At 29.2% G+C, this 14656-nt stretch overlaps 1 protein-coding gene and 1 long non-coding RNA gene across 3 annotated transcripts in view; one reads left to right on the forward strand and one right to left on the reverse strand.

Annotated features, from left to right (window-relative positions):
* Positions 1-9531, reverse strand: part of LOC136796026 (uncharacterized) — a 23394-nt gene extending 13863 nt beyond the window's left edge. Inside the window, exon 1 of the long non-coding RNA XR_010843720.1 lies at positions 9447-9531. This is a non-coding gene — a long non-coding RNA (uncharacterized lncRNA). The remainder of the gene's footprint in view (positions 1-9446) is intronic.
* The window catches only part of LOC106686342 (scavenger receptor class B member 1), a 19410-nt gene extending 9684 nt beyond the window's left edge, over positions 1-9726 (forward strand). For both annotated transcript variants that reach the window (XM_014429577.3, XM_067048466.1), the window contains 9 exons: positions 86-177; positions 252-406; positions 2514-2655; positions 4414-4620; positions 6308-6556; positions 7443-7587; positions 8337-8455; positions 9126-9254; positions 9466-9726. In XM_014429577.3, the coding sequence (XP_014285063.1) occupies positions 86-177; positions 252-406; positions 2514-2655; positions 4414-4620; positions 6308-6556; positions 7443-7587; positions 8337-8455; positions 9126-9254; positions 9466-9654 (1427 nt within the window). In that variant the 3' untranslated portion in view covers positions 9655-9726. The remainder of the gene's footprint in view (positions 1-85; positions 178-251; positions 407-2513; positions 2656-4413; positions 4621-6307; positions 6557-7442; positions 7588-8336; positions 8456-9125; positions 9255-9465) is intronic.
* Positions 9727-14656: the final 4930 nt, after the last annotated feature.

A 14656-nucleotide genomic window follows, 5' to 3' on the forward strand; every position in this document is an offset into this window, starting at 1 on the left:
CAATGCCTGTTATATTCTAAAATGATTTGTCCATGAATAAATATATATTATTATTATTATTATATTGTTTATAAAATACTTACAGGTTTCTTATTCAAGCTGTCCCTATTCCTGTTCAGTACGGCTTGTGTGATAATTTTATCGATGACAGAGATATACGAAACTGCTATATTGCAGGTAACTTTACAAAATTATTTCATAAATTTAGCTTTGTCTTAAAAATATTTACTTTTCTATCTTTTTTTTTTCAGGTATTAACTTTAGAAGAAGGTGGCGTTGTTTATGATATTTGGAAGTCACCGAGTACAGAAATGAACATACGTATTTATCCTTTTAATTATACAAACATTGACAGAATTGGTGAAGAAAAACCTCATGTCAAAGAACTAGGGCCTTACGTTTTCAAGTAAGTTATATAGTTTTTAAAAGCATTAGTTTAATGCAACAATTACGACTTGACTTCGTGACGTCATTCTCCATTTAACAGACCTCAGCCATGTTACATGTTAGGGGTATTCATGATGTTGTGTTAAATGTTATATGTTTTACCATGTTAAATGTTATAACTATAGGATTGTGAGCAGCCCTATTTGAAGTCATGTTAAACGTTAAATGCATAAGAGTCCCTAGCGGATTTTCTCAGCAACTTGTTGTATAAGCCTTATGTTTATAACCTTCCTTCCAGACCCTCATGTTATTGTTTACTTCAGTTTTGATTTAAGTAATTAATTAAAACATGCCTAGAGTGAGTGAAAAGTGGAATTTGTGTGAAAGTTTAGCTTATGAGTGTCTTATTGATCTTCAAACTTGTGAAGAAGAGAATGAAGATGAGCTAATTGACAACTGTATTGAAAGTCACAACAACTAATATGGCGGCGATCTCAACTGGTCTATTGTGTGACGTCATTCTCGATTTAACTGACCAAGTAACAGACTCTCAACCATGTTAAATGTTATTTCGTTTTACCACGGCAAAAGAAGGGAATTTTTTTCGATTTAACACGAATTTTTCCATTTAACACGCTTTAACATAGATCATGAATACCCCTGTTATATCTTTTTAACTTGGTAAAAGAAGGAAATATTTCTCCATTTAACACGTTAAACTAAAGATCATGAACATCCCTACTGTTTTACGACCATACCACTTAACCAAATTGTTACTTCCTGGTAATCATTCGATAATTTAATGTTCTTTAATTTGCTTTATTTTATATTTTTTTTATAAAGAGCCACATTTAAAAATTTTTAGCAGATAAACCAGAATAAATTTCTTATTAGTTGCTTCATCGAACGAATATACTGTTTAGTATCCATTTCTCAGTTTCCGTATTGAGAGTAATGCATACTAATTTTTAAAATTATTTACAGATGTATATTTTGTGAACTGGATTTTTATCCTGTACCATTCCTATAACGATAAACCCAACTTTTAAGTAGCTAGTCCAATTTCGTAGAGATACCGAGGTTGAGAATTAAATAAACAATAGATATATATCATAGAGTACCATAGAACCTTAAGTGTTATAAGCTGCAATTAAAAAATTAAGCCGAATTAAATAATAAGAAGGATATTAAGGATTTTCATCGGTTTCAAATATGAGTATATCATTGCATATTTTAAGTCCTTTAAAGAGAAGCCATTACTGTAAATTTTTGATAAATTTATCTTATAAAACGATTCACTTCCGTTTATTTTTCCCAATTCTTTTTTATTTTAATTCTGTTCTCGTGTATGTCCATTTGAAAAGACATAACATCTAATCTCCCACCTAAGCTATACGCGAGTGTCATTAACTTTTAATCCGAAGGAAAAGATAATAATTGCAAACCTTGACCTTATATGTTAACATTCGATCACTAATAGTCATGTCTAATTTGAACACTAACACTACCTTAGGTACCTTTGACATCTAAAAATAATTTTAAAAATTAAACATTTCTGGCGGTCCTAAAACTCTTATTATTCAGCTAATTAACATAATTAAGTCAAGGCAAGGAAATGGTAGTGAGATCCATCAGTACAAATCGTGAAGGAACAATCATTTAGAGATATACACAGCACATATGCAGATGTTATCACTGTACTGTAGGACATGTGACAGATCTAGCTGAACAAAATTATTTCACTACCGTTTTATTTGTTTTGGGGAACACGGGTAAGGCGCATGGCTTCTAACTCCAAGGACCCAAGTTGGAATCGGGCTGGGCAGAAAATTGGAGAGCATTACAATAACATACATCTATGGCTAACCATGGTACATATATCTTGTTTACCCTAATGCCAAGTTTGCAAAGTAATTAAAATGCCTCCAAACGATCAAATAACTTACAACTTTTGAGTAATTCATCTGTCATCGTCTTGAAAAATATTTTTTTTCTAATTTGATGAATAATATTTTGAAATATGGCTTATATGTCTATAGTAATTTGTTTAAATAAGCCTAATACTGTAAATTTAAAATAATTTGTAAATAACTATTATGTACCATTAAATATTTATTTATTTTTAGAGAAAGGTTGCAGAAAATCAATATTACATTTAATGACAATGGAACTCTGACATATTCGGAAAATAGAACACATGAATTTGATCCAACATTATCAAATGGAGCTCTTGATGATGTTATATACACACCTAATGTTCCTTTCATGGTAAGTTCCCATTACTGACATATATATAATAATTATGATTATATCTGTTAGTATTAGTATTGGTTTAGTTAAATAATTGAAGGGTAGTCGGGTCAAATAGATTAGAAAATAATTAAATATAACCAACATATGGACCCACAATGCAGGCTTTTATCTGGGCTTAAGTCAATGAGGCAAATAAAAACTTATGTTACTCATAATGAAGTGTATGCAATTTCATACATGATGATTTGATTGTAATATCATTTTCATATTTTGAGATTTTCCACCTACCTTCTTTGCAGCAAAATTATCATAACCATCAAGGCAAAAATCCTAGTTCCGGCTCAGTCTGAGAAGACTTTTTTAAGCAAAATACAGTATTGATATGATGAACTGTGATACTGGTGATTCTGGATATTTCTCATCTCCAGATTCATTATCAACTCTTTCAGCGTATCTTGTTCTGTGGACAATTCGCCCATCAGTTAAGTGACTATAAACACTTGACTAATGAGCAAAAAGTCGACAAAAGAAGAGTTATTAAAAGAGTTGATGAACCTGGAGAAGAGGATGAATCTACTCTAAAAGGTTTTCTTTATTTTTTGGAACAAGATGATGATATGTTTCTTGCTGGCTAACTGTTTTTGCACAAAATTAAATTTCAGATAAAAAGAAAGTGTTCCTTGCCTAAAAAAAAAAGTAACTGATCCTATAACATTGTAATCATTGCTTATTCTTTTAAGTACAATCAGGTATCCATTTTATAATTTATTATTCGATATTAATTTGAGTTTACTGCATATTTATTTAAAACAATGTTTGTTTCTTTACTGGTTCTATAACGTTGTTATAAATGGTTTATCTATTTTGGCAACACATAGCAATAAAGTGACTCAATTCCATGGATAATCTGGAGTTAGATATAGTATACGAAGTGCTAATGAGGTCAATATGCAAAATTATTATAAAATAGATTCACTCAGAACTTGACCTTTGCTGGTGATTTAAAGTACACAGTAAGCTCTAAACATAGAAATGGAAATGGATACCGCTTAGATAGAATGGCAAAGTTTAAATACCTACGAATCAATAGTTCAAAAACTGATGAAGTAGAAGAGGAAATAAAAGTAAGAATAGTGGCGGGTAGTATAGAGATATCCTACTAGAAAAGAACTTAAGAGGCCTAAAGGCGTACTTGTATAAGAAAATTGTATGGAAGTGAAACATGGACTCTTATCTTAAAAAGTGAGGAATTCCTAAACCAATGTAATATTCTGCTTGAAATAAATGGCCTAACTTAAGCGGGAGATTAATGAAGGATGAAAATAAATTTACATAAACCAATTGATGTGTCCACACATGTTCTCTGTTGTTAATGAAGGAAGGATGATAATAGATAATATGGGTGAGTCATATGAAGAGGTGATTATGGTGGGGCCTCCAGGAGTAAACAGAAAGGGAGGAAGACCGAAGTTGTACTGGCTACAAGATGATGAAGAGGACCTGAGGAGATGAAAGAGGGTGTCTAAGAACAGGATGGAGTGGACAATGATTACAGATGAGGCCAAGTTTCTTCAGGGACATTTGCACCATTGGAGATAAAAATATATGATTATAATCAGCTTTTTTATATTAATTTTGAAATTTAACCTGTTTTTACAATCATAATAAACACCTCGAATAACCAAATTTTAGCCCTTGTAGGTTCTCTTAGTCCTAAAAAAATCTTCTATTATCTATAAGATAATCTGCATCTCATATATTTCATTTTTTAAGAGTGCTGCGGCCCAAGGAGCAGAGAAAGGAGTACTCACACAGATTGCACTTGCAGCATTCCTGAAAGGACTCGACACTAGACCGTTCTTACCAGTTAATATATTAGAGTTTGCTGATGGATTTGATGATGATTTTTCGACAGTTGCTAGAAAACTGACATCAATTCTGAAAGGAAAAACCCCACCTAAATTTGGAATGCTTGCAGGTGTAAGTTTATTTTTACAATAAGTTTTTAACCATGTTCTTGGTACAGGAACAAATTACTTTGTTAAATATATACATTATTTTAAGAATTGATATATGATCAACAATCTATAGTCTGAATCATTATCAAACAGATGGTACTAGGGTTGGGACAAGAAACTAGTGTTTGAATGTAAAATACAAAAATTAAATTAATTTTAATTAAATTTTTAAATTATTGTATTCTGCCTTTGCTCTGCATGTATTTAATAGTTTATATATACCAATGGATGGGAGCGCGGTAGCCACGGGGTAAAGCCTATGGTTACTAACTCTAAGGACCCGAGTTTGAAACCGACTGGGCAGAAAATTGTTTTCTGTTACACTGTAGCCGTGAGTTAACTTCTGTGGGTTCTTGGAGCCCTCCTGGGGTCCACCCAGCCTCTTAAATTTGGTACCCTTAATTGGGCAAAAATCTGGTGGTCGAGCGTGATTCTGACCAACCACCTCCTTGCACAACCGTTGGTGTAGTAACAGTACCTCTTTACAAAGTACTGAACCCCTGACCCTTCATAGATTGTAGCGGTACAGATTTAAATTTAATATTACAATCGATCCTTTTTTTGTGCATAATAAGGACATAAGTTGTTTATTGTATTAAATAAGTTTAAGTGTACTAAATATTACAAAAACCAAGTCACTTACAGTAAAGTAGATCAAAAAAATTTTGCTTTTCAAAAATCAAATAAGATTCATTTTTATTGTCTCATGAAATCCTTCAATAGAAATTTTCATATACATCTAAAAATAGAAATTTATGGCTTGATTTTGGGAGGATATTTTTTTCTTCCAATATCCTGCATTCATGTAATTCTCAACTCCTCACTGTGTTAACCAAATCCAATGTAACTACAACCTTTGAAAAGTTGAATTTCCTCTTGAAGGTGAAAATTGTGAACAAAATATTTTATTTTTCAATTACAATGAAAATTTGTATTCACAGATTTTTTTGAGGTACCAGAAACGAATATCAACTTAGTTTCTCCATAAACAAATATTTGGTCCCACTTGTTTTACGGTCTATATTATTTTAATATTGTGCTGTTATTATGGCAATTTGATGTAATAATATACTAATCAATTAGTTTTAGGATGTTGATGAACAAAAAAAATATAGTTAATTGTATTAATTTAGTTTAAATATATTTAAAATCATAAAAACCAAAACTTTTTTCTTATACAGCAGTCTGAAAACATTGCTGTAAGAAAAAGCAAGTCAGATTCATTTTTAGTGTTCTTGAAAACCCATAAATATGAATTTCAACAAAAAAAACCAATTGATTGGTAAATAATAACTATTAAATACAACTCCTGACCAATAGACCCTCTGCAAGGTAAAATTCACAGCTTTGTTATAATAAGATTTTGTCATATTTATTGATTTAAAAAAATTGTTCTTATTTTTTTAATCTCTAAAAACCTATATAGTACAAAAAATACCTTTTTATAATTTTGTAGAAATAAACTTTTTTTTCTCCAAATAATGTTTATTCTAATAAAAAAAAGAGAGAGAAAATTTATTGTATTATTTATTCACACTGGTTGCCAAAAAGAGTTAATTTTTTTTTTTTAATATTTGTTGAAATAAATTCATTGTGTTCTGTATATAACATCAATTAATTTTATAAAAATTAATCATAAAATTTTACAGAGAACAGGTGTAAAACCAGACAAAATAACAATCGGAACTGGAATGAATGACCTGGATAATTTTGGAAGTGTTTCTGCCTATGATGGGCAAACTATTCTAAAATACTGGAAAACAGAAGAATGCAACAAAATAACAGGGAGTGATGGAAATTTTTTTCCACCACGAATTGTGCAAAAGAAATCAAGAGTTCACATTTACATCGCATCATTTTGTAGACGAATACCTTTGGTATATAATGGCACAGAAAAGGCAAGTTACTTATATTGTTGGAGGAAGATAGTCCGGGTGGCGGTCAATAAAGGAATCGAAATAGTAACAAAAACTATTTATTGTTAACCAATGTTTCTCCCCACTTTGCAGGACTTCTTCAGGGCTGATAAGAATGAAGTTCTGCTGTAAACTCAAGTTATTAGTTATTAGTTTACAGCAGAACTTCATTCTTATCAGCCGTGACGAAGCCCTGCAAGGTGGGTCGAAACGTTAGTTAACAATAAATAGTTTTTTGTTACTATTTTGATACCTTTATTTACCACCTCCCTCCAATCTACTTCATACGGTCAACTATCTTCTTCCAATACTTTTATTTTTATTTGCTTATAACAATAACAAAATGAATACATGAAATTATGAATAAATGATTTTCTAAGGCTCCATTTACATTATAATAAATGTACTTTTTCTTTGTCAAAAATCTAAAAATATTTATAACATTTACAATTATTTTTTATGATGAAATTTATCAGTAAAAACTTGTGTTACTTCATTATTTTTTCAACTAACTTATATCTCCAATTGTAATTAAATTCATTACGACTTTTAAAAGTTTGAAATACACCATTCATTATGGTGAGAGAATTCTTGTTAAAAATGTTTAAATGAATATTAATCTTATCCCTAATGTTAAATTACATTTAGAGTTATTATGTTTGAATTTATTAATTAATGTTATTTATAATGCAATATTATTCTACAATCAAGACTTTGTAAAACTGTATAATTCTAATATGTTATAAAGTACAATAACTACTATTGTATTATTGTAGTATAATTAGATAGGTATCATTAATATACATCATGTATAATTAGAAATCTAACAATTGATTAATTTGAATTTGGGTCTATAACTTAATTTCAGATTGTCAATGATTTCCCTTCAAAAAGATTTGAAGTGCCACTTGATGTCTTTTCAACACCAGAAGAAAATCCAGATAATGCTTGTTTTTGTGAAAAGAAAAAGTGCGAGCCAAGCGGAACTTTCAGCACCAGTAAATGTAATTTTGGTATGATTTATTCAATCATTCATTCTTTGATAATGAAATTAATCTTTTTTGAAAAAATTATATTTTTTAATAACATCCTTCTTAAAATTAAAAATATAAACTCAATTATTCTCTCAAATGTTCATATAGCTTGAATTAATAGGAGTCTGTAGTTCTGAAGGACATGGTAGTAACTACCGCATAGGCAGAGGGATAGTTATATGGATGTGTCCTATGCATAGGTGGAATATATATATTTTTTCTCTTGGTTTTTTTTGCAATAAGCATCTGTTTTTAACTGAAAACACTGCCAAACGTTTAGATAGTTCTTTTAGCATTTTTACGCTCGAACTTATTTTCTTATGGCTTTCTTTCAAGCCACATTCCATAGAATGAGAAACTAGCAGACGTACCGGAATCTTCTCCTTATGGTATTACTGGGAAAGAAAGTGAGCAAGCACAGTGCTATAACTACCTGTTTTTGTCATGAACTCAATTTTTAGGAATGAGTTGAGAGATGAGAACATCTGTGAAATCACTATTTCCATTGTAACAAAACTCGCTGATAAGAGAGCAAAAGCGAGATTTGAATCAGCGTCATTTAACACTGCAAGTACTTTAACAATCAGTTTACTTCCTTTATATTTAAGATGTAGGAAAATCTAATTAAAAAGTTTAGAAAAATAGGGTTCAGAATTATATACTAGCTCAACAATGAACTATATTTAATTAATAATAATTTAATATGACAATAGCTAATTATATTTTAGGAGCACCAGTGTCTATATCTCTTCCACACTTTCTCAATGGTGATAAAGAACTTCGGACAAACGTAACAGGCCTGAATCCAGATTTAGAGAAACATAAATTTTATATGGACCTCCATAGCGTAAGGATTAATTTTTTCTTACTTTTTTTCATAGCATTTTAAATAAATAAATCAAAAATTGTATCCTTGAATAGTCTCAACACTTTTTATTTCATTAACAGTCCAACGTTTCAGCCATTTCGGCCATCCTCAAGTTGGACGTTTATCAAAATTCATAAATATTTAAAACTTCTAATTTTCAGATTATCCACAATATCACTACCATATAAACAAACTTTTGTTTGTTTAGATGTATAAAGTTTGTTTATATGGTAGTGATATTGTGGATAATCTGAAAATTAGAAGTTTTAAATACATATGAATTTTTTTTAAAAAATAGGGTTTTAACTTATAATTAATGACCTGGACAGAATAGCCTGCAAAACAAATTTTAAATTTTAATGTGAGGTGAGAATTTGTATTGAAGATTGGCTTGAGGATGGCCAAAACGTTGGACTGTTGATGAAATAAAAAGTGTTGAGATAATACAAGGATAAAATTTTTGATTTATTTAATAAATAATTACCTGTCTCAAGAGTTTAAAAAAATATATTTAAATTAGCATTTTAATTTATTTTCAACAAATTACCTTATGGTTCTCATAAAAAATTATTTACTAAATATAATGATATTTCTTTAAAACATTTAACTTGGTTCTTTTCCAAGCTACACTAATTCATTTTGTTTATAGATATTTGGCTTGCCTATGTCCGGAAGAATGAGATTTCAGATAAACGTAGTCGTACACCATTGCCCTTTTCTTACACAGTTGAAGGATATACCAGATGGGACTATTCTTCCAATCGCTTGGATGGAAATCGTAAATAAAATTTCATTATTGTTCCACAATCTGATTCAAAATAAACAGAAAAAAAAAACTAAATTGCTTTTAAGATAAAAAAAAAAACCATTTAGTAACTTCAGTATGATTGCTATACTCACACAGTATTTTAAGAGAATCATAACTTATTCATCTATTTTAGAGCTATTAAAATAATATAATTTCACTCACCAATTATTTTCAATTGCAGGGGATTGGAGAAGTGCAAGGTTTTGCTAAAGATGTCATATATCACGCTACTTACACTGCATACTATCTGAAACAGTTATTACTGTGGAGTTCATTTGGCATAATGTTATTGACATTTTTTTGTCTTTGTATTTCTTTAAGAAAAAACAATAAAATTGTTATGACTGAGATAGTTGAAATATTAGATTAGGCGCATAGTCTCTGGCTCGAGTTTCCATCAGGATGGTGTAATCTTCTTATAAAACTGAATTATTATTAGAGATGTCAAGTGATTTTTAGTATTCCTTTCATCTGTTCACATAAAACAAATTCTAGTATTTTTTATTACTAATATAATTTATAAATTGTAATATTTATATTTATAAATGTGGAGTATGATATAACTAAGATATTATTTAGTGTACAATTTGGTGATCTAAAAGAACAGGCCTTAACTTAAACTATGCTCTTCTTTAAATTGTGCGGTCCACTGGATGATTTTTAACTTATATTGAAGCATTAGCAATACAAAAAATTTCTGAGCAAATTATTTTCTGCATAAGTACTTCACATTACATATATTACATCTGAGAGATATTTTGCGAACTATAATTATAATTGTTCTTGGGTCCACATTTGTTTTATGAAACTTTTTTTTTTAAGATGTAATTTACAAAGAGTTAATCATGTGCTTCATTAATTGATCCCAACTAAGATAATCAGCTAGAAATGCAACTTTGAACATGAATATAGATTTATAAAAATTAAATCGAAGACAACTAATATCTTATTAATTAAGACTCAAGAGTTAAAACTGAATCATTGAGTAAAAATAAATTTTTGTTCGTTTCATATTTGTATTGGTTATTATAAAAGCTAGTTTATCTAAAGACCGTAGATGGTTATGTTAATGTTATGGGTTTCAAACAGCCTGTAAAAATAAGTTGGGTTAAGCCAGACATGATCTGGAAAAAAATCAGTAATGCGTAATATTGATCAATATTAATTTTGAAAAATATTCCTGACCTCTTTTGATTTTAATTCCTGTAGCCAGGTAATAATAGAGATATAAAGAAAAAATTAAATTAAAAAACACTCATTTATACTTAACAAAGTAGCTTTTTTTTAAAGATTATTAATATGTATTTGTGTCTACATTATGAAACAGAAAATAGATGTATTTTACACACTGCAGAACATTTTGTAATAAATATGATTATTCCACCAAAACGAATCAAAAAGAGTTAATTAAAGGAACATTCTAGTTGTAAAGAGTATAAGCCGAATGTCTTACAAACCACTTAATTTATTTCAACTATTTTCTAATGCTCCATTTATCACCCTATACAAGATAATTATTTATAGTAATATAAGTTGTACATTGATTTATGGTATCTTCTCAAAATCCATTGATGGTTGAAAGATTTGAGGCACTAATCTTATAATTATCATCTTCTAAAAATCATTTTTCTCATCGAAGCTTTTGGTATAAACAAAAACTTTTATTACTTATTCAATTTCGATTCTCAAATTTTTTAATCTCATGATTAACAGGCCTTGATTGCCTCAAGTAAAAGGTTTTGTCATTGTTAAACCAATTTTATTATGTTACGAAAATGTCAAAGAAGAACTGTAACCATTATCCAAAGAAGAAGACTGCATTTGAATAGGTTAAAAAATATGGTACAATTTAGATAAGTATTTTATCAAATAAGAAAATTTGTTTTTAATTTTACTTATGCTATTTCTTGTAAATAGTTTAATTTTCGATAACTGAGTTTTCCATCCACAGTTAATGTATCCACTTTTAAAAAAACTTTAAGATAGAGCAATATTTAAAAAGCGCCTGAAATCGAAAACGGCATCAATTCAAACGGACAATTATAGCGAGTAAGTTGGTCGATGTACGACACGTCACTATCTCACAAGAGATCATAACACTAAAAAAAAAGGCTATCCTTCTTCGCCGGACCCGCGCCGCTAAACCCCCGGAAAGCGAGGGCCCTATATCACTTTCGAAATTAGCTTAAAACGGGAAGGAGAGACTTTAAGATAGAGCAATATTTAAAAAGGATCTTAAATCGAAAAACGGCAAATTAAAATTTTGCACAGTAAACTTATTATTTCTTCTGGCAAATAGGTGCTACAAATCAACTATGATAATAATCTTCCAAAAGTGGATATTTTGACTTTTGATAGAAAATTCCTCAACTTAAGGTTAAAACAGCGCAAGGTTTGGAATAAACATTTTGTGTAATTTGATTTTAATAGTGACGTATGATTAATATTTAATTATATAAGATTTCATTATCATTCTTACTACTTCTATGTTGAACTGTGATATTATAATATGTAGTAATAAATAAATTGATACTTTTCTACCTAAAAAAAAATTAATTCTTTACCTAGAAATAACAGGAATAAGTAATCCCTTTCCATTTTTTTTTTTAAGTTTTCATAATGCGTGGTTGATTTCTGTATCTTTCTTCTCTGATTATACAGAAAGGAATCAACTTTAATATTAGTAATGACAAGCGACAAACCTGGAATCCTCACTCCAGACTGAAAAGACAGGAAACTGCACGTCGATTTCGACTATTACAGCACTTACCAAGACAAATGGTGTAAACTTCCAACACATTACAAAAGACTGATCTACATGACTGTAATAAGGCCAATCTGGACATATGGAGTTGAGCTTTGGGGCTCCACTAAACCTTCAAATTCCTCTCCTATTCAATCCTTACAATCCAAAATCCTCAATGCTCCTTACTTTGTCACAAATAAAATCATACATAAAGACCTTAATGTTCCCTATGTAACCGATCTAGCCCGAACCAGATATCACTCCTTCCATTATAAACTCTCAAACCCCCTAGTTTCTAATCTTGCATCCTCTTCCATTCCTGACAATCCTTCGAGGCGCCTGAAAAGAAGATGGCCACGAGACCAGCTAATGTAAAATGTCATTAGAGTGCTACCAATGTACCCATCGGTAAACTACCATTACTTACTGATCTAACTAGTAGAAGCAACTGAACATTCATCAAAAAAGGTCGAATGACTTATAACAGAGGCTGATAATTCTTTCTGTATTATATTCCAAAAAATATAAACATTGGATTGGAATGATAATAGAGTAAAACAGATTTAAGCAATGTATAACACTTTTTTGGAAAATTAAAATTCTCTTTGAAAAAATAATGACCACAGTATTTTATAATGGCTAAAAATAGATACAATAAATCAGAAATTGGTAAAGGAGTATATTAAATAAAGAAAATATACTCTAAGTCTCAAATAATATATAAGTAAAATCTACTCTAATATACTTAAATGTCTACACTGTTCTATTCACTAAATCAAATCTGGTGTAAGGCTGACAATAATAATATGAATTTCTTTTACCAACAGGAGTAGTACGCAACAAAGGACAGTTTATTTTGCCAACTACAGGTGGTTAAATGGATGGTGGAATCAATTCAGTCTTCACTATGTTGTAACTAAGTGCACTAGAATGGCAAAAATACAATTTTTTTTTTTTTTTTCATGCTGGTGGTTTACTATAGCTTGTGTATGATGGACTATATGCTCATAATAGTAGATAAATGCAAAATTTTCTAAAATCCATTTCTCAAGTAACTAAGTAAGCAGTCTATTGAAATAACAGCGAAACAGCTTAGCATCTGACCTATAACTGGAACTGCCTATTTATAAAAGTTATTTGTTGTTTAAACGGTGAAACTTTTTCACATAGTTTCATTGTTATTTTTGACCCAAATAACAGTTGATAATTGATAAAAAGAAACAACATTCCTTAAGGACTTTCAGACTATTGCATGTTTGCAATACTGCAATTACTTTAGCCATTTCTTTTGGGCTACTATTCAAATTGGTAAATAAATAATAAATCCTTTTTTATTATTACGTGTTTTTAAATATTTTGATCAACACGTTGACTGCTAACTATGAATTAAATCATAGTTGATGTAACGCATACTATGGGTTATCTCATAGTTAGTTGACAAGGTACGTGTTAAAATATGATTTAATTTAAGATTATATAAATGCATACATAGTATATCTTCAATATGAAAAGATAGACGAGTATTTTTAAATATTTTGATTAACACATAGACTGCTAACTAAATAAATTATATTATATATTGATTGCTAAACAAATTAATTTTTAATTGATGTACACATACTATATGTTATCTCAGAGTTAATATGAATCTGTAAAAATATGACTTAATTTAAGATTGAAAAAATACATACATAATATATCTTTGACTTACTATCAAAACCTCCTCAAGATTTGAAGATTCTAAATCTTCAAATTTGAAGGTATTAATTTAGAACAAATGGAAAACTACAAATTTTATTCTCTGACATAGGAAAACACCCTGTGTCTGAATTATTAAATTTTTAGTTTTCCATTTGTCCTCAATCAAAACTTTCAAATTTGAAAATTCTAATTCAGGTTTTTGATAGTAAGTTTATGATGTAGGCATTTATTTAATCTTAAATTAAACCATATTGCAACACTTCGAATGACAACCATGACATAACTAGTATTTATAACAACACTAACTAGACAATAACACATAATTATTGACAAAACCTACTAAATTAGAATTTTCTGATTGAAAGGTTTTGAATTAAGACCTGAAAATTTGAAAATTCAGATATGGAGGTTATGATAATAATATTAATGATAGTATACATTATACAAGTTCAGAAATATTTAGTATAAATCATAACCTTCCAACTGCACAGTTCAGATTCAAGAGGTTACAATAATTAGGCAACAAAGATATTTACTTTAAACATCTTAAGTGGGTTGTTTATTATATGTTCCTATTGTTTCTACAAACTAAGATTTGATTTTTCATTCTTATTTTCTTATAACTTATGAAAATGTTTTTGGAAATTATTTGCTATTTTCAAAAAATTAGTTGACATTTTAGTCCTGCCATAAGTTTGTATGAATCTACCATCTACTACACTTCTTAAGAGGAATTAATGACCAAACTTGTTCAATAACAAATCTTTTATTAAAAATAATTATATTGCCTTTTGAAAGGTTCATAAAGAAAAAATATAAGATATTAAAGAATTTATTTTGATATTAATAAATAAACTAAATCATGAAGATTAATATACAAAATTAATATTACTGTAATGCTCTCAACATTACTGTATATTTTATA

This window comes from Halyomorpha halys, unplaced genomic scaffold, assembly GCF_000696795.3.
Source record: "Halyomorpha halys isolate HHAL.00 unplaced genomic scaffold, Hhal_1.1 Scaffold810.1, whole genome shotgun sequence".
NCBI classification, from domain to species: Eukaryota; Metazoa; Arthropoda; class Insecta; order Hemiptera; family Pentatomidae; genus Halyomorpha; species Halyomorpha halys.